Source organism: Macaca fascicularis, chromosome 1, assembly GCF_037993035.2.
Source record: "Macaca fascicularis isolate 582-1 chromosome 1, T2T-MFA8v1.1".
NCBI lineage: Eukaryota > Metazoa > Chordata > Mammalia > Primates > Cercopithecidae > Macaca > Macaca fascicularis.
Genome location: NC_088375.1, coordinates 199,217,304 through 199,240,983, shown reverse-complemented (window position 1 = coordinate 199,240,983; position 23,680 = coordinate 199,217,304). Strand labels below are relative to the sequence as shown.

At 47.7% G+C, this 23,680-nt stretch overlaps 2 protein-coding genes across 6 annotated transcripts in view; both read right to left on the bottom strand.

The window, feature by feature from the left end:
- Positions 1 to 954: 954 nt before the first annotated feature.
- C1H1orf216 (chromosome 1 C1orf216 homolog) lies at positions 955 to 5,933 on the bottom strand. 3 transcript variants are annotated; one of them, XM_074012440.1, is made up of 4 exons: positions 5,756 to 5,933; positions 3,597 to 3,771; positions 2,726 to 3,422; positions 955 to 1,347 (listed from the first exon to the last, which is right to left on the bottom strand). In XM_074012440.1, the coding sequence occupies exon 3, from the start codon at positions 3,415 to 3,417 to the stop codon at positions 2,728 to 2,730; it is 690 nt and encodes a 229-aa protein (XP_073868541.1). In that variant the 5' UTR covers positions 3,418 to 3,422; positions 3,597 to 3,771; positions 5,756 to 5,933; the 3' UTR covers positions 955 to 1,347; positions 2,726 to 2,727. The 3 variants fall into 3 exon arrangements, with proteins under 3 accessions (XP_073868541.1, XP_005544051.3, XP_005544052.3); XM_005543994.4 differs by having other exon boundaries at positions 955 to 3,422; XM_005543995.4 differs by lacking the exon at positions 3,597 to 3,771.
- A 13,520-nt stretch (positions 5,934 to 19,453) lies between these two features.
- Positions 19,454 to 23,680, bottom strand: part of CLSPN (claspin) — a 37,819-nt gene continuing 33,592 nt past the window's right edge. For all 3 annotated transcript variants that reach the window (XM_005543992.5, XM_015438487.4, XM_074012426.1), the window contains exons 21-25: positions 23,552 to 23,679; positions 23,144 to 23,249; positions 22,491 to 22,573; positions 22,067 to 22,228; positions 19,454 to 21,762 (exon numbers count right to left, since the gene is read on the bottom strand). In XM_005543992.5, the coding sequence (XP_005544049.3) occupies positions 21,652 to 21,762; positions 22,067 to 22,228; positions 22,491 to 22,573; positions 23,144 to 23,249; positions 23,552 to 23,679 (590 nt within the window). In that variant the 3' untranslated portion in view covers positions 19,454 to 21,651. The remainder of the gene's footprint in view (positions 21,763 to 22,066; positions 22,229 to 22,490; positions 22,574 to 23,143; positions 23,250 to 23,551; position 23,680) is intronic.

Below are 23,680 nucleotides of genomic sequence, written 5' to 3'. Positions count from 1 at the left end.
CCAGCTACTCGGGAGGCTGAGGCGGGAGAATGGTGTGAACCCGGGAGGCGGAGCTTGCAGTGAGCTGAGATAGCACCACTGCACTGCAGCCTGGGCCACAGAGCGAGACTGCGTCTCAAAAAAAAAAAAAAAAATAAATAAATAAATAAATTCAAATAAAAATAAAATACAGTATTTCAGATCTGTGAATTTTGGTATCCCTGGGGATCCTGGAACCAATCCCCTCAGATAACAAAGGATGACTGTATGTTATAATTACATGTGTGTCAAAACCATCTAAGGACCTGAACTCATAGTCATAGAGTGCCCTTCAGGGAAGTGGTGACACAAGGGTACAGTTTTTTGTTTTGTTTTTTTGAGATGGAGTTTCCCCTCGTCGCCAAGCTGGAATGCAGTGGCATGATCTCTGCCCACTACAACCTCCGCCTCCCAGGTTCAAGTGACTCTTCTGCCTCAGCCTACTGCTGGGATTATAGGCACACGCCCCCACACCTGGCTAATTTTTGTATTTCTAGTAGAGATGGGGTTTCACCATGTTGGCCAGGCTGGTCTTGAACTCCTGACCTCAGGTGATCCACCCATCTCAGCCTCCCAAAGTACTGCGATTTCAGGTGTAAGCCACCGTGCCCTGCCCAGTGTACAGTTGAGTATGTGCGAGTGTGTATGGTATGTGTCCCTCACAATTCATTTAGGCCCAAAGGTGACACAGGACAAGGACAATCCCATTTGGGGCTCTCAGGGTAGAAGTCAAGTCTCCCATGTCACACTGGGAGGCCCCGAGAGACTTCTCCACCCCATCGGGTCGCCAGGCACAGCAGTCTAAATTCTTCAGTGTCTTTCCCCAAAATCACCTCCCTAGCTCCTAGTCCAGGACCCTACTCAGAAGGGGAGCTCAGATGGTATGGAAAAGAGGCCACCAGACAACAGGTAGAAGAAAAACACATACTCAAGAAATTTAATTCTCTGCCCCAGTTTATTTGTCTTGCGTTGGTCCAAAGGCCGGGTTTACACACTCAATATGTAAGAGCTACAGACAAAAAGTCTTCAGGGCCCACCCCTCACCCCCACTCCCTGGATCTTTCACTCATCCACCTGTCAGGGATGAAACTCTTTAGAGATAGACAGGAAGAGCCCCCCACTTTGCCGATAGGGAGACTGAGGGCCAGAGGCTGCATCAGTGACTTCCATGCCACTGTTCACCCACCAGTGTCCCCTCTTCATACCCCTGCTCACCCACCAGGATCTTGCATTCTCTTGGCTTCCAGGAACAAAAGAGAGCTCAGCTACCTTAGTCGTTGGTTCTTTCCAAGGCTCACCCACTCTGTAACTCACGGAGCCTGCCAATCCCTGTTTGAAGGACCATGCAGTGAAAGAAGGGGTTAAAATTCAGCATCCTAAGCATTTCCAGAGGCTTAGGCTGACACTGCCCCCTTCCCATCCCAGAAAGCCAACCTCTGGCTCCTCCTGACAGTCCGACTTCAGAGAAATGAACCAAACCAATTCGACATCCAATGCTTCTAAAGCCAGAGAGGCACAGCAAGGTAGAGGCAGAGACAGGGAAGCGATATTTTCCTCATCAGCTTTGGAACATCTTGTCTGTTCCTTGCAGGCTTATTAACATACATTGCTTTTCATCAGAAGCTTAAATCAACAGGGTTTGCGACAGCTCCTTTCCCAGTGGAGAGATGGTTTGTTTGGGAACTGGTATTTTAGAATTCCCGTTCTCCTATTCTTCACAGGGTTCCACTATTGTCATCTCCCCTGTCCCCATCTCCCATGTGCCCAAAGGCAGAGTTCAAGAGGGACAGTCCCCTATGTCCTTCTCTGTCCCCACCCCCACCATCATCTCCATCACTACTCCCGGTTCCCCTTCCTGATACCAGTTCTCCACCCACTGCCAGACAAAATTGCAGCCAAAATGCCATAGCAGGCCAGAGCAGCCACTAAACCTCCTACAAGCAAAGCCAACATCAGGGACGATAGCCTCAGCTGAGCAAGTCTGGGCTAAGTGAGGGAAAGGGAAAGAAGAGGTGGCCTGGGAAACCCCAGGAGAATGGGTCAGCCACAACCCTCAGATAAATGATAGCATGCTAGCCCTCTGTCTCCAGGGAACAGTGGGACCCAGTGGAGAAGAAAGGCTGCGGTAGGCCATGAGGAACACAAGGTGTGGGTGGATACCCCACAGTGCAGCTGGATATGTATTTGCACACACCTGCTCATGAGTCTGCCTGCAAACACACATGCTCCTAACATACACCTCCCATGCCTGCAGCCACACACGTGCACCCCTGCACACACAAGGGCTCCCTCACATACATCCAACACAAGCCTGCACACTCAAACTCACTCATAGACACACACATCTTCTGCATATACATCCTCACTCATGTGCATATACACACACTGCTGGGTACCTGTCTACACACGCACATACAGATTTCCTCATTCTTCTTACATACTACACACATACATGTTCACTCTTACATGCTCACATATAGGTCTGCAGATAAATTAGCTTGTGTGTGCACATGTGCACACAGCACACTTAAGCTCATTTATACATGTTTATTCACACATTCCTATACACACCAGCCTACATGTTAGCACATACACACTCATGCCTACCTGCAATCATGCCAGCAAATAATTATGTACTTACTAGTGCACAACCTCACACATGCCTGCAAATATACACATACACCCTTGCACACTTGTGGAGACACACCCTTAGCCCTGGTCCTGGGGCCTGGATGGTGCTGCCCTCTGCTGGAGACAGCGAATGAGCTCCTTCCGGTTGTCTAGGATGGTGTCGAAGCTCTCCTGTAGTCGGGCCTGCTGGTCAATCAACTGATGCTGCAGGCCCCGGATCCACTGGAGCAGTGCCAGGCGACGGTACATCACCAAGTGCACGTGGTGCTTTTCTTTCTCCTGCTCTTTGTAGCGCTCCTGGGCTTGTAAGTGCTGCACAGCCTGGGCCACTGAGGGCAGAAGGGGATCGGGAGGGCCAAGGCCTCGCGGGGTCCCACAGGCAGGCTCAGGACTGCTGCTAGGGCTGTTGATACTCAAGGAACTGCTGGCATAGCCATTGTCCTCCAGAGGGGAGCAGACTGTGCCAGGACCACCCATCTTCTCAGGCTCAGCCCCGGGAATCTCTGCCCCCTCTGGGGGGCTGCGCACCCCTTCCTCAGGGGATCCAGGGGCCTGGAAGGCCTGGTTGTCAGAGGGCGACTCAGAGGAGCTCCTCCTCAGGATAGGTTCCACTCTGCCTGGCATCCCATGCCAATTCTCATTAGCATCCTTGGCACTTGCCATGAAGTTGGAGTTGTTGTCTGGTTGGAGCTCGGGCTGACATACTCCAGGAGGTGGGTCCCCCAGGAATTGGCCCCCCTCAGCTAGCCCTGGCTGGATGGCGAACATCTGGTCTGTAAAGGGAAAGCAGGAGACTGAGTCACAGTAGGACAGGGTGGGGTGCCTGAAGTCAGGGCAACTTAGCTGCAGGGACAAGGCTGAAAGCAAGAGCCCGACCACTCCCTGTCAAGCCCTTTCTCTTGACTCTGGTGACACTTCCCCTCACGGTTTTCGTCCTCCCTGTCTACCTGTTCATTCTCAGTCTCCTGCAGAGGGTTTTTCCTCAGTCCTCAGAGCCAGGCTGTCTTCTGATTTTGCACATTTCTCTCCAGAGGACCTCATTCTCTGCTGTAGCTTCAAGGTCCATCATATGCTGATGACTCTCAGATCTGTCTTCAGCCCAGATCTAACTGCTATCCAACCCTGCAACCAATCATAGGCTCCTCAAATTCTACATAACCAGTCTGGGTGCGGTGGCTCATGCCTGTAATCACAGCACTTTGGGAGGCCGAGGCAGGCAGATCACCTGAGGTCAGAAGTTCGAGACTAGACTGGCCAACATGGTGAAACCCCATCTCTACTAAAAATACAAAAATTAGCCAGGCGTGGTGACAGGCACCTGTAATCCCAGCTATTTGGGAAGCGCTTGAACCCAGGAGGCAGAGGTTGTAGTGAACTGAGATTGTGCCACCACACTCCAGCCTGGGTGACAGAGTGAGACTTCATCCCTCTCCACCCCCCGCCCCCACCACCAAAATTCTATATAACCAAACAAGCTCTCCTTCAGTATCCTCAGCAAGATGGCTCCACCCTCCATCCAGAAGGCTAGGAGCATCCTGGGCTCCTCACTCTCCTTCCTTCTCCCATCTCATTGATAACCACATTCTGACCATTCTTCCTCTTCCAGGCCATTTCTGACCTGGATTATTGCCTCGGCCTTTTCACTGGTCTCTCTGCCCCCAGTTACAAATGTAAATTTCACTTGTCACCACTCAGAATGCCCTCCCTGAACTCCTGCTAAACCTCTATGTGGCCTACAAGGCCCTGTTTGATCTAGCCTCTGCTCACCCTTCCACACCTGCCTTTTGCCACTCTGTCCCTCCCATCATAGCAAACTGCCCAGAGATCTCAAAACACACCATTGTCCTTCTTACAGTATTCCTTTGGCCTATAATATCCTTCCTCTCCCCTCCCCTCAAAGCTCCTCCCTTCTCCACCCAGCAAATTCCTTTTTGTACTTCAAAATCAGCTGTAATATCCCCATATCTCCATGTACCCATGTCTCTGAAGCTGTCTTGATACTGCCGCAATCAATATTACATAAACAAGCACGGTTAGTTATGCCTTCCTCTGGGTCTCCACTGCCCTGGGTACACACTGTCTTATCCAACTTTGTGTCTGTCCCTGGCATACATGGTCGACGATCAGTGAATGTCTATTTAACTGGCAGTTTTGGTTTGTGGCAATGATCTTGTAATAGCAGTTTGTAATCTAGCTTGGACCTCCCCTATATATCCTCCATCATATTCCCCAGAGTCAGCCAGCATAGAGCCCGGAACCAGGCTGTCTGTGCATACTGGTACTTGCTAAGCGAGTGAATGGGAGAAGAGACTGCAGTGAATTTCCATGCTCAGGAAGCTACTCCCGACTCCCCCGGGCTGGAAGAGCTGGGTTCAGTTCCCTCTCCTACCCCAGCCAGGGAGCCCAGCCTTCCCCAGTGACAAGCTTTTCTTCTGAGCCTGCCCACTTCCCTCCCAATGCCTCTGGAACACGGCCACTATCTTGTGTCCCTGTCCCTAGCTTGCTCCATCCTGAGGCCCTGGAGGGCGGGCATACCACACCACTCTTCTCTCCTCCATAACCTGCTTCTAACCAAAATTAGGATTTGAATTGACAAAGGAATTCTACTGACCAAACAGCACTGGGATTAGAACAATTTAAGAGCATGAAGAGGAAGGATATTGTAAGTGGAGCCGGCACTGGGAGGCGCACCATAGGTGGCATGGACCCTCCCCACCCCCAGCAACGGGCAGAAGTCCTGGGGAGAAGGGTGTAGGAACAGTTCCTTTGTAATCGCCCTCTAAGCAAGGCTTGTGGGAAGGTGCCTACAGATCTCCCCTCGCCCCAATTTTTAATTTTTCCTATACTTGGATGGGGCCATGAAGGAAGCTGGGATGGGGTAGGGGTGGCGCTAGGGATCACAGGGTTCTCAGAAATAGTAAAATAGGAACCCCGACACCCCAGGACTAGGTCTCCGCCCAAATAGGAGGCAGCCTCCTTTCCTGGCCTTGCGGGAGTGGGAGACCACCCCAGGAGGCAGAGACCAATCCTTCCCTAGTCTCCTCGGAGGCCGCTGTGACTCCCCGCTTCCCGCGGCTGGGCCCCAAGCCCCCCGCCTCCGACTCACGGCCTAGAGGCGCCCGATCCGGCGCGTCTGGCTATGGCTCCGCCCGGCCCTGGTGGTGTCTAGTCCCTGGGCTGGGGGTTCCTCGGCCTGGGCGTCTCCGCGGTCCAAGGGTGGGTGCGGGGCTCCCGGGCAGCGCGCCCAGCCCCAGGTCCGGACTGCGGAGTCAGGCGGCGTCTGCGCGGCGGGGCGGAGCGGCCCGGCCCACGTGGGCCGGTTGGGTTTTCCGCGGAGCCGCGCGCTAGGCTCTGCGCCGGAACCGCCTCGCCCCCGCGCGGGGCCGCGTTGAACCAGGCCTTTCAGGTCCGGTGCTCTCTCCTATTGGCGTTCGCTGGGCCCTTCCCATCAGTTCACCTCACTGCAGACACCGTGCCATTTTCAAGTGAAATCTGATTAGTCACCACCTTCCGGCTTTAAACTCCTCTATGACTTCCCCACAGCCGGGACAACCCCTAAGGCAGCAGCCGCGGGGCTCTGCGCGTCCGGCCCTCCGTCTGCCTCTCCGGCTTTGTCCTCTACCCTCCCTCTCCGCAGCTACCCTCCCGCACGCCCCTTTCTGCCACGCGGCTTTGGCACGCACGGTTCCCTCGGTCTAGCAGTCTCTTCCCCCTCTCGATTTACTCCTATTTCAGCTCTCTCCTCGGAGAAATCTCTGACTCCCTAGATCGCATTCGTTCCCCCTTGTATGTCAGGGCACGTTCCTTTTCTTCATAGCATTTATCACAATTTGGAATTATATATTTCTTTTTGTGCTACTTGACTAAAGTCACTGAGACCGGGCGCGGTGGCTCACGCCTGTAATCCCAGCACTTTGGAAGGCCGAGGCCGGCGGATCACCTGAGGTCAGGAGTTCGAGACCAGCCTGGCCAACATGGTGAAACACCGTCTCTACTAAAATACGAAAATTAGCTGGGCGTGGTGGCGGGCGCCTGTAATCCCAGGTACTCGGGAGGCTGAGGCAGGAGAATCGCTTGAACCTGGGAGGTGGAGGTTGCAGTGAGCCAAGACTGTACCACTACACTCCAGCCTGGGCAACAGAGTGGGACTCTGTCTCAAAAAAAAAAAGAGAGAGAGAAAGAAGAAGATCCAGCCTGGGACAGGTCCCAGGGCTGATGTCCTGTACCTGGGATGGGGGCTCTCCACAGGACACAGAGCCCGTCCATGACACCTGTGCAGTGGGCACTAGTGCTTTTGCCCAGGTGAGGAGGAACAAGGTTATAAAAAGGGTCCTGGCTTCCAAACTCTAGTGAATTCTTCTCAGAGCTCCACTCTACTGAAGCTTGATCCCCCTCTTTTGCACCCTGGGGAAATGTGAAGTTGGGGACCCTGTTTGGAATAAAAGAGAACAGAGTTTAGTAATTGCTGACCCTAATATATAAGGTACCCTCTTCCAGTTTCAACTTGATTGCAAGTCACCATTCTGCAACCTAGATACTAATTGGCAAATTGAATCACACCAAGAAATCCTATATGCAAAAACAGGGAAAATGGAAAATAAATTTTTATGATTATGATGACTATTTTAAGAGGGAAAAGGAAATAAGAAGAAGGCAGAAGTAATTCAAACTTTGCACACTCCTCCAGCTAAGAAAATACAGGTGGAGATGTCAGCCTCATTTCTACATCAGATCCTGTGGCCTAAGTTCTCTCCCTTCCCTTATCCACTTCAGGTTCCCCTGGCCTTCAGCCTGGGGTGACCAAATCCAAATCCTTACTGTTGGTTGTTTTTTTTGTTTTTTTGAGATGTAGTCTCGCTCTGTCGCCTAGGCTGGAGTGCAGTGGTGCAATCTCGGTTCACCGCAACGTATGCCTCTCAGGTTCAAGCGATTCTCTTGCCTCAGCCTCCCGAGTAGCTGGGATTACAGGTGTATGCATCAGCACGTCAGCTAATTTTTGTATTTTTAGTAGAGATGGGGTTTCACCATGTTGGTCAGATTGGTCTTGATCTCCTGACCTTGTGATCCACCCACCTCAGCCTCCCAAAGTGCTGGGATTACAGGCGTGAGCCACTATGCCCGGCCCAAATCCTCACTCTTAAAGGCTCTCAGCTTTGGTGATCTAGGGTTATGCAGTTCTCCCCAGACCACAGAGCCATAAAGTCATCAATTGTTTGTTCTGCCCAGAATAGCCTTTCTCTGCCTCTGTTTGGACTCTGTCTCTCCCAGCTTAACCATGTGGGTCAAATGAAAGCCTGAAGAATCAAGGGATAGGAACTCCACTCCAGGTGAGCCAGTCGGAGTCTGGGATCTTCTGAAATGAAATTAAAGGAAGATGAGGCAGGGAAGAAACAGAGATGAGAGACAGAAGTTCTGATAATGTTGCAGACCCTGTTTCCTGAATCTAAATTTATAGTTTTGTGTGCCTTATTTTGCCAAGCCTAACTTGAGTGGAATTCTTTCACCGACAATCAAAAGAATGCTGATTAATACAATAGCACAAGGTGGTGACCCCAGGGTCTCTGGGTTCCACTCACCCACCTCTCAACCCTTATTAGGTAGCAGTAACTCCCTTTCTCCTTGAGAGCCATTATCAGTCCAGTCTACACTGTGACCACCCCCTTCTATTCCTCTAGTACTACCAGGAGCCTGAAATCCAAGAGAATCATCTTTGTGTTTCTTGGTTAGAAACGTTCCTCCCACGACGCTATCACCATCTTTTTTTTTTTTTTTTTTTTTTTTCCCAAGACAGTTTCACTCTGTCACCCAGGCTGGAGTGCAGTGGCGTGATCTCAGCTCACTGCAACTTCCACCTCCCAGGTTCAAGCCATTCTCCTACCTCAGCCTCCCGAGTAGCTGGGATTACAGGCACGTGCCATCACACCCAGCTAATTTTTGTATTTTTAGCACAGACAGGGTTTCACCATGTTGGTCAGGCTGATCTCGAACTCCTGACCTCAAATGATCCGCCCGCCTCGACCTCCCAAAGTGCTGGGATTACAGGCGTGAACCACCATGCCCGGCTGATGCTATCACCTTCTGACCTGCAATACCCAGAATCTCAGAGACAGGAACAAAACTCTTAGTCCTTTGGTACAATCATATAAGGTGCCACAACCACCTCTACCTCTTCTTCCTATGCATTCTGGCTGCAAAGTACAAAACATTATATACATTGATTTAAAGCCTATATTGGGCCTGGTGTGGAGGCTCACACCTGTAATCCCAGCACTTTGGGAGGCCGAGGCGGGCAGATCACTTGAGGCTGGGAATTCGAGACCAGCCTGGCCAACATGATGAAACCCCGTTTCTACGAAAAATACAAAAATTAGCCAGGCATGGTGGTGCGCATCTGTAATCCCAGCTATTCAGGAGGCTGAAGCAGGAGAATTGCTTGAACCTGGGAGGTGGAGGTTGCAGTGAGCCAAGATCGTGCCACTGCACTCCAGCCTGGGAGACAGAGCCAGACCCTATCTCAAAAAAAAAAAAAAAAAAAAAAAAGGAATAGACAGAAGAATGGGCTGTAACAATGTAATGGGCCCTGCAACAGAGCCAGGAGGCAAAAGTAGTAAGCCCAAAATAGGGTAAGGAAAGGCTTCACAGAGGTGACTTTTTTTTTTTTTTTTTTAAAGAGATGGGAGTCTTGCTATGTTACCCAGGCTGATCTCGAACTCCTGACCTTAAGTGATCCTCCCACCTTGGCCTCCCAACATTCTGGGATTACAGGCATGAGCCACTACACCCAGCTAGCACAGGGGTGATATTTGAGCCAGGCCTTGAGGGATGAATAAGAGCTCACTAAGAGAAAGCAAGAGAAGGCACAGGAGACTGCATTTTCAGAGTGAGTTCAGGAAACACCCCGTAGGCCAGTGTGGCTGGAGCTCGGTGGGAAGTGGAGGTAAGGTGAGGCTGGAAGATAAAGTTGGCCCAGTTGTGAAAGTTCTTGACCACCATCCAGGGAGCTTGGGCTCTATCCTGCGGGCAGCAGGGAAATAACTGAGGAAGCCCTCAGAGTTCCATATCAGAACAAAGCAAAATCCTGGATGACAAACTACGTTGCTAACTTGCTTTCTTCTCTCTTCCTGAGGTCACATCATCTGTCAACTTCCCCACATGGCTTTGGGAACTTAGGCAAATCAAATCATTTTAAGCTTTTTGTGCTAAATAAAATAATATGCCTTAAAAATTGTTCAATAACATAGCAGTGAACGTTGTTACTTGGGCTCCCAAGACCAGGCACAACACCAGAGGACCTTTGACATGCCAAAGAGCCTTTAAGGCAGATTAGAACGAGAATTATTCCCCAGAATTGGTTCATCTTGGGAAAGGAAGGCCTAGGAAGCTGGTGGCCTAGTTGTTTTGTTCATCCATGTCTCTACTGCTTCTTAAAGGTAAAGCACCTCTTTAGTCTATCAAGAAATTACTGTGTGTTTACCTTAGGTAAAATATGTCCATTCCCCTATCTTCCATCTTGGCTATTTTCCCAGCTGTAAACTGACAATTAGAAGTTTTAAAGCATTTCTAGATCCTTGAAGTCATTTCTTTTTCCTCAACAAAATCTTTCCAATATATCCAGTTTGAGATCTTTCTTCCCCTAAACGCTCCACCTAAGGGCTCTGAGGGAACTTCAGGGAAGCTTTTAAAGTTCGGCAGGGCACAGCTGCAAATCCACTGCACCAGATGAACCCAGGAAATAAATCCTCCCCCTGTCCCCGACCCTGTTCCCCGACCCTGTTCCCCTTCTCACCCACCCTTTCCAAAGGAAAAGGGAGAAACAGGTCTTTTCGGAGCTGCTGGAAGAATGAAAGGTCATATAAACTCTTTCTCTCCAGTGCACTCAAGCGGTCACCAGGAGACCAGAAAAGCCAAATCCAAGGTCCCAAGGCTCTTGATCATCCAGGGCCCACAACAGAGGGAGTAAGCTAGATGGAGAAGCTGAAGTGAAGGAGGAATGAGAGAAGGGGGTGCCTGTTCCACCCCCTTCCTAGCAGCTGCCTCTGTGGGCTCCGTAATCCCCATGCCCTCTCCCCCACCCCACCCTCCGGCCGCCCACCTCTCCTCCACCCACCCCATTCATCAGTAGGAGGCCACTGTATCAGCACAGCCTTTCAAGGCCTGACAGTTCCTTTCTGGGTGCCCCCCACATGTAACCACTTAACCCCCAGCACAAAGGGCCAGGCTGAATGGGCTTGGAGCCGGTGGCTCGTGCAGAAGGGGAGGCCTCAATAGGATTTGGGGAGCTGGGTGTATAAACCGCTCTGCTCCAGCAGCCCTCAATGGAGGAGCTGGAGTCGAGGCATGTGCCGAGGGGAGGAGCTCGGCAGCTGCATCCCGCCCATGAACAATGATTTATTCATTCTCCTGGCACGCACAGAGAAGACAGGCTGGGGAAACATGGCCCCACAAATCGCCCTCAGCCTCAGCTGATTCCCACAGCAATCACTGCAGTTCAGAGTGCCCCCTCCCACTTGTAATGTTTTGCCTCAAGCTTACCCTTCCTCTTCCTCGTAAGGAAGTAGACTACATTACGGGCGGCCTTAAGTAGCCTTAAGTTCAGGCAAGCTTTGTTCTTTGAGTTGGTTGCACCCAAACTCAACCTCACTCTCTCTGAAAGCTTCCTGGCCAGGTTTTCCTCACACCCATTTCACAGCCACAGAAACAGATGCAGACAGAAAAAAAAAAAAAAAAACCAGTGCATAGCAAAGCCTATCTCAGGATGGCCTCCAGCAGGGAGCTGGGGAGCTTAGCCCAGGAGTAACTGACAGCTGATGGGAATGCAGTAAATGTTTGCTGGATGAGTTAGTGGCTGCTAACAAAAGGTGGTGCGCTTGCTGCTCTCACTCCTCTTCCCAGACCCTTTCCTCCTTCCTGTAGCCACATCCATCTGGCTCCAATTCCCAGAAGAATCTCTTGGAAATCTTTTGGGATGAGGGGGCAGAATGAAGACAGGTAAGCAAAGATGCTAAAACCTGTAGATAAACAATGCTGGGCCGGAGTGGGGGGGCGGTTTCAAGAAGTCAAATTGTGGCAAGAGGAAATTTGTTCTCGCCCTCTTGCCTCCATATGTCGTGTCACCAGGGCCAGATCACACACACACATCATCATCATAAATAAAACTGAAAATCAATACCGTTAGCAGAACAGGGAGAGCCAGAATGAAGTGACCATCCTCAGACTGGCCCCTGGGCCTACTGGCCGTAAGCTCATAATTACCTTGTCACACAGAAAACAAATCTGTTGTGAGGGGTGGTAAGTGTGAGGGATGGGAGATCCCAGGCACGGAGCTTGCCGGCTGGGGAGCAGGGGAAGGGGTGCAGTGCGAAGACGGATTGGCCTTCAGTGCTGGTGGTGCAGGAGCTTGAGACTAACAAACTAAGGCCTGAACAGTTTAAGAAAGTTTGTTGTTTTAGTCGGGAGGGTGGACACCTTAAGTGATCCTGCCCAATACTGGTGCGGGGCATGAAGTAGCCTGGGAAAAGGCTTCAAGCCCACTCCTGGAGCCTCAGGAGGGCAGGTGGCTAGGATGCTGCTGCCCTCTGGTGGGCATAAAAAGACAGTATCCACACCTCCAACGCTGGAAATCCATTGCAAAGGAGTCTCCGTTCTTTGTTGTTCTAAAGGCTTGGCCACCAGGACTAGTGCATTCACAGCTTGGATTTCCCAGGAAGCCAACTCTGAGAATGTTTAATGCGCTGGATGTTTATTAAGAACCTCCTTTGGGATCAACAGCTGTGGAAGAATGAGAATGAGCAGGAGTAGGCAGAGAAAGAAGCTGATCTACAGGACAAGCCTGTGACAGCCTCAGCCAACCCCACAGGGAGCTCTGAAGCTAGAATGGCCCTTGAGAGTTGATTCAAAATGAGCTAAGAAGGCCAGGCCTTTATACACCTGTTGCCATTGGATGTGGGCTATCCTTGACCTTGGACAAGGTGTTTTCTGAGGCAATTCCCACCCTGAAAGGCTGTCTGCATAGTGCTTCCAAAAGCTGGGCCAACAAGGCCTTCATGGAAGGGTCCACCCTCCATACCATAAGTCATCAAATATTTGCCGAAGAAACAGCAGGTTTAGATCATGCCTCAGGCTGCAGGCTCAGTTGGGACAGTCTACAAGTCTCAGTTACCGGGGCTGTTATGCACTGATCCTTGGAAACGGTGAGGGGGGCCTTAATGCTCAGATTCATGGATTCATTCATTCAACGAGCATTTGTGGGGATTTACTGTGTGCCAGGCCTTGAGGCAGACACTTTACAAATTTTTTTTATTTAATCCTCACAACTGTGAAGCTAGTATTAACTCAGATTATTCAGATGAGATCAAGTTATTAAGTAGCTTTCACAGTCCAATGACACTTTGAAAAAATGCCACTCACAATGGGACAAGTGCTATTGCTGCCACCAAAGATTTCTTAGGTCAGAAAGGGTCTTGGCTGTCTTCTGTGTGTGTTCCTATGTGTATGAACGGGATGGCTCGCCTTCTGCTTTCAGCCAGAACATTTCCTCTCTGGCAGCCAAGAGCTGTGCCTCAATAACCTCCTGCTTTAATTCCTGCCTAAAAATGTTGCTGCCCAAGGTAACAAAACCACAAGCTTTTTTCTTTTTCTTTCTTTTGAGACAGAGTCTCACTATGTCACCCAGGCTAGAGTGCAATGCTGCAGTTTTGGCTCACTGCAGCCACAACCCTCAGGCTCAAGTGATCTTCCTACCTTAGCCTACCAAGTAGTGGGGACTACAGGCGCGCGCCACCGTGCACAGCTAATTTTTGTATTTTTTGTAGAGATGGGGTTTCACCATTTTGCCCAGGCTGGTCTCAAACCCCTGAGTTTAAGCAATCCCCCCGCCTCAACCTCCCAAAGTGCTGGGATTACAGGCATGTGCCACCATGTCTGGCCCAAAACCACAAGCTTTACAAATTCCTGGTTGTAGCTACAGAGCAAGCCACCATTGCCCAAAAGGAAGCTGGGCTAGCTCCTTCCCTGGAAAGTCAATGGAGAGATAGCCCTGGATCCTCAGTGTTCTTTTAGCCGTCTGATCATCAGAAAGTTGAGACGGTAAGTTCTTCCCTAATGTCTAACCTCCATATTTGCTGCAACTGTTTTGGGACAATAACGCTGAAGGGACAAGAGGCACAGGTGTCTGCTTCAGAAAACTGTCAGTACCCTGTACCTCTCACTAACCTGCCCACTCTGTGTAAGGGGCTGAGGGCTGGAAAGATAGAGAAAACTGTCAGCTGCTGTTCTTCTATAGCCCTGATGGGTTCTCATCCTTGGTCAATTAAGACATCCAGCAACCAACATTAAGATCTTAATTTTCTCATTTAGATTCTAATCATAAATAACCTGAAAGAAAATGAAAGAGGGAGTATGCTTGGAAGTCATGGAACAATTTCTGGGTCTAACTACAGAGACATTCACTCAACCTCACCCTCCCCTCAACCATACACATAGACACACACACACACACACACGCCTTCCCTCCTGGGCCCCCAGAACCTAATTTTTCACGTTTGGAAAACCCAGATGATTTTTGCCTAGGTCCATCTGGTTTTCCAAATAACCTGTCTTTTTGATAAATAACGTAAGTTAAATTAGACAAGACAAACAAACAGAAGGGTGGGCCGTCAGCCTTTTTCCTTCCCTCAGCCTCTGAGAAAAAGAGATGAGGGCTGAAAAACCCAAACCATGGCTCACTCCCAACCCTGCCCCAGCACTTTCTACCCCTTGGACTAGGCAATAATTCTCCAGCCTGGAGCTGGGAGCTGCCTCTTCAGCCCTACCTCTAGCCCACCAGCCATCAAGAATACCACGGACTATGGTTCTCTCTAAAATGAAGGGAAGGAACTCAGGTGTCCAGCCCCATAACCCCTTCCAATCACCCTTAGGCTGTAGCTACTTCAAACTCCCTTTTCCCATTATGAATCCCACCACAGGGAAGGACTAAATCAATAAACTGAAAATGAAAAACCTTTAAGGTGAGAGGAGAGAGGACAAAAAGAGGGGATGGGAAGGATGTGGATGATACAGACCAAGACGATACAACTACTGGGGACAGAAACCAGGCACCTTGGTCTCAAAAGGTAAAATCTGAGGTGACACCAGCTATACACAAGCCATGTCTATCTTCCCAGCTCACTGGAGAGTCCAAGCATACACGCAGGCCTCCATTTCTACTGCTATAACAAGTCTCAGCACATAGCTAGCCACCAGTGGTGGACTATGGAGCTTTGTTGGGGCTTGGCTTCTCCTTCTCACTCAGCTCTACCCATTCCTCAGCAGTGGGTTAGCCTGCATTAGTGCAGCCTCTGAAATATGCACATTCACTTCACATTAATTTTTACCTTTGATCCTAACCATACCCTGTGAGCTAAACCAAGTCATTTCACATGCTGAGGAAAAAAGTTGAGAATGACTTACCCAAAGTCATGATGCTTACAAGCTGCAGAAAGAGCAAGGACTAAAGCTCTCCACCTCTATTCTGTCCTACACTAGAAAGCTCCTCTGTATATAATTCAACTCCATGCTTTTCACCATTAGCTCTTCCAGGTCTCCCATGACTCACTGCTCAGAAAATTCATTGAATTATTTTATGTGCCAGGCATGGTGCTACCCAAAGCATACATTTTTCAACTAAACAGATATGGTCTGTTTTCACAGCGCTTACAGTCTAGCAGGGAAAGCAAGCCTCGACAAACACTAAGGTAACACATCATGATGATAGACCCAAAAGGAAACTTAAGGCTGTGTGAGGTGGCTCACACCTGTAATCCCAGCACTTTGGGAGCCTGAGGTAGGTGGATTACTTGAGGTCAGGAGTTGGAGATCAGCCTGGTCAACGTGGCAAAACCCCGTATCTACTAAAAATACAAAAATTAGCTGGGCACTAAAAATTAGCCAGGTGTGGTGGCGCATACCTGTAACCCCAGCTACTTGGGAGGCTGAGGCAGGAGAATTGACTGCCCGGGAGGCTGAGGTTGCAGCGAGCCAAGATCACATCACTGCACTCCAGCCTGGGTAACAGAGTGAGAATCCGTATTTTTTTTTTTTTTAAAAAAAGGAAACTTAAACAGAGATAGCCTAATTAGAGAAAGGAGTGGTAATGGTCAGAGAAGGCTTCTCTGAAGAAGTTAGACTTAAGCTAACACCTTCTCCGTCTCTATCAAAAATACAAAAATTAGCCGGGCATGGTGGTACATGCCTGTAACCCCAGCTACTTGGGAAGCTGAGGCAGAATTGCTTGAACCGGGGAGACACAGGTTGCAGTGAGCCAAGATCGTGCCACTGCACTCCAGCCTGGGCAACAGAGTGAGAATCCGTCTCAAAAAAAAAAAAAAAAAAAGAAAAGAAAAGGAAACTTATACAAAGGTAACCTAATTAAGAAAGGGATGTTAATGGTCAGAGAAGGCTTCTCTGAGGAAATTAGGCTTAAGCTAACACTCTGAAAATTATGCATCAGTCAGACAAAGAGGGAGGATGTAGAGGAGGGCATTCCAGGAAAAGAGGACACTTTAGATGCTCCTGAGGCTGCATGTCATGAGAAAGAAGAGTAGACAGGAGGTTGGGAGGCAGAGCTATATCATGTATCGGCCATGAAGAGTTTGAACTTTGAGTGCAGTGGAAGACATTAAAAGATTTTAAGTAGGGAAGTATCATCTTCCAAATTATATTTATATAAAGATCACCTCTGGCTGCTGTGCAGACTGGATGGAAGGGAAGCAAAAACAGAAGTGGGGAGGTCAGGAGGCTATAGTAGGACCCTGGAAAGAAATTATGGAATCTTGGACCAGGGTGCTGGCCATAGAGCTGGAAGAAATGAGCTGATTCAAGATGCAGTTTGCAAGTAGGTAGAAATAACAGAACTTGGAGACTGTCTGATTACAGGATTAAGGAAGGGGTCGAGAATGCTCTTCAGGTTTCCAGTCTGAGTGACTAGATATATGGAGGTAGCTTTTACTGAAATGGCAAATACAGGAGGAAAAGCAGGTTTTTAGAGAAAATCACATTTTCATGTTAAGTTTGAGATTTTTTTTTTTTTTTTTTTGAGATGGAGTTTCGCTCTTGTTGCCCAGGCTGGAGTGCAGTGGTGTAATCTCGGCTCACTGCAACCTCTACCTCCCAGGTTCAAGCAATTCTCCTACCTCAGCCTCCCAAGCAGCTGGAATTACAGGCATGCGTCACCATGCCCGGCTTATTTTGTATTTTTAGTAGAGATGGGGTTTCTCCATGTTGGTCAGGCTGGTCTCGAACTCCTAACCTCAAGTGATTCGCCTGCCTCAGCCTCCCAAAGTGCTGGGATGACAGGTGTGAGCCACCACGCCCAGCCAAGTTCGAGATATTTGAGAAACAATGGGCCTTTAAGAAGTGGCCTACAAAATATGATATAATTGTGATACTGGTAATTTCTTTCTTTCATTCTCAAAGAAGGTGAATTTCTTTTTTTCTGGGAGCTACTGGCAATTTCTTATGCTTACAGAGTGGCACTTGACATAATGCACTGACATACATTTTTCAAATGAAGCCCCCCAGCAACTCTGAGACAGCCATGACTTACTATCCTCATTTTATAAACAGAGGCTGTGAAAGGTATAGTGTTATTTATTCAAACTGTGGTAGGCACCACTACATTCCAAACTGTGTGCCAGGCCATGAGTAGGATATAAGGGTAGAAGATACAATACCATCTCAAGGATGACATAATCAAATAGTATCATGGGAACACTCCTCCCAGAAATACTCTTCTCTATCGTTAGGTGCACAAATCTCAGGACAGGATGCCCCAAGAGTGAATGAGACAACCCTAGGAGATAAAAACCAAAAACACCCCCTAAAAAGTCTTTCAGCCTGAGCATTAGAAACTCTCAAAGTGAGCAGAAGTTTGTAGAGAAGCAGTTGAGAAAATGAGGGATGCCAGAGATCTGAGCACCTTGTCTCTAGAGCTTTGGTGAATAAAATCTTACGGTTTATGGAAGAGACCCTAGTATGGCTGTGCAATTGTGAATTAATGAGATGAAATTAGAGACCCGTTTAAAGAGGTTAATACCATGTATCCCTACTCAAGCGTATGGAACAAGGAGGAAACAAAAAGATTGACTGACACTGAGCATACCCTATCTCCCACACTCATGGGCTCTGATCCCTCCAAATATGTAATTTCCAAGCTAGTGGAGCTGAGTCCTCCTGTGAGCCATAGTGTCAGGTCCTGGGGCTTCAATTTCATTAAAACATAGTTGATACTGCTGGCTCAGTGCTTTGGGCAAAGGGCATAAGGGTCAGATCAAAACTGTCCATTTCAATGCTGTTACCAAGATCAAGGCTTAGCTTACTTTATAGCAGCTATCCTGGCATAAGGAAAGTAACCCAGAGTTTAAGGCTCAAGTTTTCTTTCTCCAAAGAGGGCTTTCTCCCAGGAGCCTCAATCAGAAACCATTTTCTTTCTTTCTTTCTTTTTTTTTTTTTTTTTGAGAGGGAGTCTCACTCTGTTGCTCATGCTGGAGTAGAGTGGCGCGATCTCAGCTCACTGCAAACTCCACCTCAAAGGTTCAAGCAATTCTCCTGTCTCAGCCTCCCAAGTAGCTGGGACTACAGGCGCCTGCCACCACCACGCCTGGCTAATTTTTGTATTTTTAGTAGAGACGGGGTTTCACCTTGTTGGTCAGTCTGGTCTCCAACTCCTGACCTCAGGTGATCCAGCCACCTCGGCCTCCCAAAGTTCTGGGATTACAGATGTGAGCCACCACGCCGGGCCCAGAAACCATTTTCTCCCTGGATTTCTCAGGCACAAATTTTCTTTCTTCCCTTTCTTTCCTTTCTTTCTTTCCCTCCCTCCCTCCCTTCCTTCCTTCCTTTCCTTTTTTTTTATAGAGTCAGGGTTTCACCATGTTGCCCAGGCTGGTCTTGAACTCCTGAGTTTAAGCAATGCACCCACCTCAGTCTCCTAAAGTGCTGGGATTACCGGCATGAGCCATCGCCACCTGGCTGAATTTTCTTATCCTCAGTTGTCAATTCCAATTGTCTTTTCCATCTCTCCCTAAAAGACATGTAGGGAAACAAGAGGGGAGAAATATCTAGCCTTCCTGCTCAGTTCTCTTTGGCCCAGCAAAGGCCACCTTGCCTTGGGCACTGTTTAGAGAGTTCAAAGAAAGAGGCAAAAACACTTATCTTGAACCCATGGATAAAATGAAGTACACACAAACTCAGTTAAAGAGAAAGGCCAATCAAAGCTATAACAGGCTGGGCATGGTGGCTGAGCCTGTGACCCCAGCATTTTGGGAGGCCAAGGTGGGAGGATTACTTGAGGCCAGGAGCTCAAGATCAGCTGGGGCAACACAGCAAGACCCTGTCTCTACTAAAATAAAATAATTAACTGGGCATGGTGGCATGTGCCTGTAATGTGGCCCGGCTCTTCCAAAGGTTGAGGAAGGAGGATGCTGAAGCCCAGGAGTTCAAGGGTACAGTGAGTTATGATTGTGCCATTGCACTCTAACCTGGGCAACAGAATGAGACTGTCTCTAAAATTTTTTTTTTTTTAAAGAGTTATAATAGAAGGTACCATTTATATAAACTCAATTATCCTCTTCACCTGAGCTGAACCCAAACCGCTTGGTAAGTTGATCAATTCACTAGGACTGAGAAGCCAGTGAGGGGACAACTGCAGCAGCCTCTCACTTTAGACCCAGAGGGTTTCCCTGGGATGGAGATAACCTGAAAATGAAATGCTCTTCAAGGTTAGATAGGCACTGACCTAAGAATGAACATTGAAGCTGGACAGCAAATCTTCAAGGCATTAAGATTTATTGAAAAACTACATACATATTAAAACATCTTTATACACATTTCCCCCATTATAAGATTACAAATATACAAACATAAGTATTGTCAAAGTCAACATCTTGAGTATTAGAAAACTGGCTGGGTGCGGTGGCTCACACCTGTAATCCCAGCCCTTTGGGAGGCTGAGACGGGTGGATCACCTCAGGTCAGGAGCTCAAGACCAGCCTGACCAACATGGCGAAACCCCATCTCTACTGAAAATACACAAAATTAGCTGCGTGTGGTGGTGGACACCTGTAATCCCAGCTACTCGGGAGGCCAAGGCAGGAGAATTGCTGGAACCTGGGTAGCCTAGGAGACAGAGCCAGCCTATGTTGAAAAGAAAAGAAAAAGAAAAAGGAAAGAAAAGAGGAAAGAGGAAAGAAAAGAAAAACTGTAGAAAACCTACAACCTAATTGCATCAATTAAATTGGTGTTCCCATCTCCCAATAAAAAACTGGCACACTCTCTTCCACCTTCCCAAGTCCAGGTCCTGACACTGAAACCACAGTATTCACATGGAATGTTTTTCGAAAGCAGCATTGATGCTCAGTTCTGAGGGGAAAAACATTTGTCTAAAATTCTAAGAAGCTTGTGGTAGTTCAGGGCAAATGGAGAATGATGGCAATTCTCTTCAATAATATTTTTTTAAATTCCATGGTGGTCTTCTCTCAAAATTAGTAATGAAATACTGAAATGTCGATTGACTAGTGAGGGCAATGTATGTAAGCCAGGAGAATGCAATAAATAATGGTTATGTTTCTTCTTGTCAGACCCAGAAGGGAGGTCTTTGAACAACAGTGCTTCAAATTGAGAATTCAGTCCCAGGGAAGGTCTCTCTGCCTCATAGACTGTGGTGGACAAACACTGGATGTAACGCTTTATCTTCATCCCCAAGCTCCAGAAAATTAGAGCCAGTCTTTCTGACTTGGGTACCAGTTTAAGTCCTTATTAAGCAGCAAAAATTAATTCAAAATTTGATGCTGGCTTGGGAAGAAGCATACAGGAAAATGAAAGGGGTAAGAATAACACAGCAGCCCATCTATTGGTTCCTAGGTCCTCTGTCTAATAAATCTTGCTTTTGGCCGGGCACAGTGTGGTTCATGCCTGTAATCTCAGCACTTTGGGAGGCTGAGGCAGCTGGATCACTTGAGGTCAGGAGTTCGAGACCAGCCTGGCCAACATGGTGAAACCCTGTCTCCACTAAAAATACAAAAATTAGCCGGGTGTGGTAGCATGCGCCTGTAGTCTCAGCTACTTGGGAGGCTGAGACAGGAGAATCACTTGAACCCGGGAGGCAGAGGCTGCCATGAGCCAAAATGCGCCACTGCATTCCAGACTAGGCAACAAAGTGAGACTGTCTCAAAAAAAAAAAAAAAAAAAAAAAAAAAGAAAAGAAATCTTTCTTTCACTGAACCCTGGTCATCATGGTACATATATCATGGGTGTAAAGGAGTCATTGTGGAACTGATTTTCACTGTTTAATCTGTAATGTCACACTTTTCCCTACTCTTCCTCTTCCAACCACTTCTATGACAAAGAGATATTAACCCAGAAAGCTGCTAAGATAAAATGTCAAATGTTTAATGGAAGAAGTGAAACCTAACCCAAGGCCAGGTGCGGTGACTCACGCCTGTAATCTCAGCATTTTGCGGGGCCAAAGCGGGTGGATCATTTGAGGTCAGGAGTTCAAGACCAGCCTGGCCAACATAGTGAAACCCTGTCTCTACTAAAAATACAAAAACTAGCTGGGCATATCGGCACATGCCTGTAATGCCAGGTACTTGGGAGGCTGAGGCAGGAGAATCGCTTGAACCTGGGAGGCGGAGGTTGCGGTGAGCCGAGATCATGCCACTGCACTCCAGCCTGGGCAACAGAGTGAGACTCCATCTTAAAAAAAAAAACAAACCTCACCCAAGTATTCCATGAGTTGTTGATGTTGTAAATACTGCAGAACTGAGATCAGTGGCCAATCCAGGGAATAATACTAGGAAAAGAGATGTCCAGAGCTGTGCAGTAGAAAGAACAGGAATTTCTGTCTGCAATCTTATTGCATTGATTATGAAGGAAGGAAGGATCGTTGGCTTGAGTGTCAATTCCAACTTTCAGTGCTAGGAACTTCTCAAAGCAGTCTCAATGTAGATTTTGGCAACTTTGATGGTGTTAGCTCTCCAAGTATTTGAAGATGCTTCGCTTCAATCCTGAAGTGCTATCTTCTGTTTTGAGGCGCTTAGGTGAAGGAGAAGCCATGAAAGATGGACCCCTTCTCTTTACCTAGAGAGCAGAGGGAGTCAGAGCCAGCTTAAGACCTTCATACAAGTACTTACCTTCAATTAGCTCTCAAGCAACTCATAAATTGTGGATGATTAACAACAGAAAAAAAGAAAGATAAACTTTCTAGGCAAGTTTAAAAGTTGATTACCTACTAGGGGTAGCAATTCTCTTGTACCTTATCGGGGAGTGCAAAATTTCAACATTGCAGCATAAAGAGGTTAAGCCAGAATTTTTGTTTTTAAATGTAAATAAATAAATAAATTCTGGTTTGGGAAGCCACCATATTAGTTCTCAAATTCCATACCTGAGACTTAGACGATTCCTTTGCCGCCTCAGCCTTGACAGGAGAAAGTGTATGAAAGACAAAGTTTCTTGAATTTCGAGGAGCACTGGGGTTACGGTCAGAGAGAGCAGCCAGTTTCTGAAGCACAGCTTTGGGCTGGTTTAGCAGTGAGCCTGTCTTCACCTGAGGAAAGAAGAGTCATCTGGTATCAAATCCCAAGTGCCAACTAAAGAATGAAAAGTCTTTCCCTCCCTGCTTCCCCCTAGATATTGAGGGTACATATTCCTACCCTATTCAAATAGAAAAGAAATAGCAGACTCTTTGACATTAACTCTTTCCCTGCAGCCACCTCCTTCTTCTAATGACAGAGGCTATTCCCTAAGCTGGACCTGGGCGTTTATAACCTGTAGACTATGATGTCAGATTAATAAGGTTCCCAACCAACCTGTTGAGCACTTCCCGGTCTGATGGCTTCAAAAGGATTTCTGAGCAAAGACTTTGATTCCTGAATAACCATAGGGCGACTGGCTGGAAAGAAAAGACAGAGAGGCCTATTCTGGGAAAAGCTGATTAGAATTACTTTTAACTCTAAACAAGTTAAGAAATCTTATAACTAAATCAATATGCTAAAGCCATGGGAACTCTGTTCTATATAATGGTGACTTTGAAACTCTAATAATTGGCTCCAAGAAGAGACACAACTAAGTTGAACAGTAATCATTTAAGAAAAACAAAAGTGGTAAGTGTATGGAATAGTGAAGAGCTTTTTGGAGTTAAATATTCCTGGATTCAAATCCCACCTCTAACACTTGGGTATACAATCCTGGGCAACTAAATAGAGAAAGCCAGAATTAACTACTCTGAGCCTTAGAACATAAAGTAAAACCAGCCACATATACTCACAAATACAGTCTCTACTGCCCAATAGTCTAAGGTCTAAGTACACGGTCTCCCACCACCTCTGAGAAACCTCTTTAAGACAGTATTAGACACAAGCTTATGATTAAGCTGCAATAGCTCCTGAAGGTTAGAGTCACCTCCAAAGCTCTACCACTAACAATCCGGGGGGCTAGACCCTAAGGAGAAACAAGAGCTCACCATTCTTCTGCAGTGCTTTGGCTGTAACTTTCTTGGCCAGTATCATAAACTGACTGTCCTCCCCAATTTCTTCTTCTTCTTCAGCTGTAATTTTCCCCTGCTGTGCCTGAAAAAAAAATTATACAGCATTAAAAAAAGTCTATAGCCTTCCTAAATAGTATGGCCTGGATTGTGAATCTAGAGTTCCTGGGATATTTGTTTTCCTTTTTGCAGGCTTTGCTGCTTTAGACAAAAAAAATTAATCTTAGACAAACACGAAGAGAACTGTCCATGGTATAGCCTTCTCAAAACACAAAAGATAGCTCGAGGATTAAAAAAGATAGCAATATGTTGCCTAAGATTTTGAAACTATCATGACAAGCTAAGTGACAGTCTCATAAACTAGGGTCAGAGTAGATGAACTCCTACCATGTCCCGAAGCCACTGCTCTCGTTCAATTCGCTCCTTCCTCCACCTGGCTTCTGACTCATCAAGCTGTTCTTCAGTCTGATCATCATCAGAGTCTCTGTGGAACAAGTCCATCTGGGAGGCATCATC

Excerpts from the sequence above, each read along its gene's own strand:
- C1H1orf216 (XM_005543994.4), bottom strand. The coding sequence starts at position 3,417 with ATGTTCGCCATCCAGCCAGGGCTAGCTGAGGGGGGCCAATTCCTGGGG.